Source organism: Aegilops tauschii, chromosome 2 (genome assembly GCF_002575655.3).
Source record: "Aegilops tauschii subsp. strangulata cultivar AL8/78 chromosome 2, Aet v6.0, whole genome shotgun sequence".
Lineage (NCBI taxonomy): Eukaryota > Viridiplantae > Streptophyta > Magnoliopsida > Poales > Poaceae > Aegilops > Aegilops tauschii.
The window spans coordinates 526,865,985-526,868,561 of NC_053036.3; the positions used below are offsets into that span (position 1 = coordinate 526,865,985).

Here is a 2,577-nt window from a genome sequence, read left to right on the forward strand (position 1 = left end):
CAGCGGCCCTTTCTGCTGCTCCAGGCAGCAGCGGGAGAAATGCAGGCAGGCGGTGGTGGTGGGCAGGAGCACAACTGCAGAGGGGAGAAAGGAGGCGATCGCCGATCAGGCGAGGGCGGGGCAAGCATGGTGGACGTAAGTCATGTAACCACCAACCAACGCTTTTGGCCGATCCTGCATTGCAATGCATTTGTGTTGTTGCTATTCTGTTGCTTATGGCTTTACTAGTCAGTAATGAGTGCGAGGATGCATCGACACTTGGAACAAGAACAGCTGGAGACTGCAACAGACAGCAACAGTTCAGCTAAATTTTGCCCTTTCCATTCTCTGAGGATAGTATTTTCTTGCTATGCTACCAAGATCAAGCAACAGAACAATAACTAGTAGCTGGCTCTGTTTGCTGGCCCAATCTACTCCCTCTGTTCCATAGCTTGAAACAAACAAAAAGACACACCAGAGCTGAGGGAGAACTACAGCATCCAATTTTCTACTAGCTCCACGAGGAAGGCAAAATAAAAGGAGGAGGAAAAACAACTACCCGTCTCTCTTTTTCTTAACCCTTTTCTTTACCTTTTTGGCTTACTGCCTGAGCACCATCTTTCTTGCTAGCAATTACAAGCCCGGATCATCTGTCTCCACTGGAATCAACCAACTGACCGACCGAAAGGAAAAGCACGCCGGATTGCTTGCTTGCTCTGCTTGCTTTCAGTGGCCTGGCCTTGCCGCGAGGAAGGGATCTGACACGGCGGAGACCTCCAGGTCCTCGAAGGGCGCCGGGAGGTTCAGATCAATGAGGCCCAGGCTTTTCATCGCGGCGGCGGGATGATCGGCCACGGCGGCGGCGCCTGGGCAGAGCTGGGACCGCTTGTGGCCGCCGAGGGCCTGCCCTGACGCGAACACGCGGGAGCAGCAGGGGCACTCGTGCGGATGAGGCTTCGTGCCCTCCTCGCATTCCGGCAATGGCTGCAGGTGGGTGGAAGCGGGAGGCGGCGGCGGCGGCGGGTTCAGCGGGGGCGCGCAGCAGCCGCCCCTGCCGCCGCGGACGTGGCTGGCGCGGTGCCCGCCCAGCGCCTGGTACGATCGGAACACCTTCTTGCACGCCGGGCACTGGAACCGCGTCCGCTTCTGCTCGGCCGCAGCCGGTGGCGCGGGCGCGGCCTCTCCGCCGCCGTCGCTTCCGTCGTCGGAGTCGGCGACGCGGTAGGAGGACGGCGTCCACGCCGCCACCGCGGGCCAGGAGTCGCGGGAGAGCATCATGAGGGACAGCGCGACGTCCTCCTCCGGCGTGGCGGCGTCGGACACGGAGCTCACCGGCTCGGCGTCGCGCGATCCGCCATGCACGCGCTTGGCGCCCGGCGACTGCGACGGGTACTCCGCCTCGCTCTCGCGATCCGAGAAGTCGGACTCGGCGAGGCGCGCCCTCCGCTTGGGCTTGCCGCGGAGCACGTGGGCCTGGATGGCCATCCTGGCGTCGTCGCCGTCCCCGGCCGCGAGGGAGGTGGAGGCGGAGGAGGCCGATGAGATCTGCTGCGACCGGGCGACCTTGATGGAGTGGGAGCGCATGTGGCCGGCGAGGGCGCGGGGGCTGGCGAAGCGGCGGCAGCAGAGCTTGCATGTGTTCTTGGCCATGGCGAGAGAGGGAGAGCGAGCGAGAGAGAGAGCTCCGCTGGGTCGAGAGATGGCTAAAAATACGAGCTTTCGGGGGAAGGAAAGGAAACGGAGTGTGCGAGAGAGTAGGAGGGCCAGGAGGAGCCGCCTCCGTGGGGGTCGTCTGCGGAAGTTGGAATATCGCGGAACTGCCAAGCTTCCGCCTTTTATTCCATTCTTTTCCTTTTGCCCCCTCTCTTTTCTGGATGGCTCCCCGTATTCTCCACTTATTATGCCATTGGTATTGTTCTGTAGAAATCAATTTTTTTTTGCCGAGTTATTGTTCTGAATTAATGGTAGATCGTAAGTATATTAGCAGTACGAAAGAAATGTACTGAATCTAATGCCCTGCTGGCACAACGCGTTGTGGTCCATGGCGCATTGTTTAGCATGGTTGCATTGCACGGAATTACACTTTTGGTCGCAAGAATCAAGCCATTATTTGTTACCATACTTGAACGATTTTGCATAAGTTGTGCTTGATAACTTTCCATGTGAGATGGTATGTGCCTACCTCCTACTGTCAACGCAAGAATACCGGACGGATATTATTACTCTCTCTATACACTTTGGAAGATGTCTATTAGCATCACCACATGGCTGTCAATTCTCCCTTTTATGGGACTTGCGCAATATGACCAATGCTTTCCTTGTGAGGCCGCCACCCCATATCCCCATCCAAATCAAGGGTGACGCTGCTCCCTTTGCTTCCGTCCTCCACCTTGTAGACTTGCTCTGGTGGTGCAGGCGATCAGTGAGTTGAGTAGGGTAGATAAAGAGCTGGGAATGGGGTGATGGGGACAATGAGTAGTTGACAAGAAGGAGAGCGAACAGCAAAGTGCATGCATTGGCATTGCAAGGTGGAGTGCGGCTCGGGGCATTGGTGATAAGTGGCAAATTAATCGGCGGTGGGGATCTAAATCAGGTGGT

The 2,577-nt window shown here is 57.3% G+C and overlaps 1 protein-coding gene across 1 annotated transcript; it reads right to left on the bottom strand.

Annotated features, from left to right (window-relative positions):
- Nucleotides 1–258: 258 nt before the first annotated feature.
- On the bottom strand, nt 259–1,767 carry LOC109780051 (zinc finger protein ZAT9). Its single transcript, XM_020338643.3, has one exon. It carries the CDS (start codon nt 1,627–1,629, stop codon nt 706–708), a length of 924 nt encoding a protein of 307 aa, XP_020194232.1. The 5' UTR covers nt 1,630–1,767; the 3' UTR covers nt 259–705.
- Between the last annotated feature and the right edge of the window lie 810 nt (nt 1,768–2,577).

What these genes read in the sequence shown, in the direction of transcription:
- LOC109780051 (XM_020338643.3), bottom strand. Translation starts at nt 1,629, where the DNA reads ATGGCCAAGAACACATGCAAGCTCTGCTGCCGCCGCTTCGCCAGCCCC.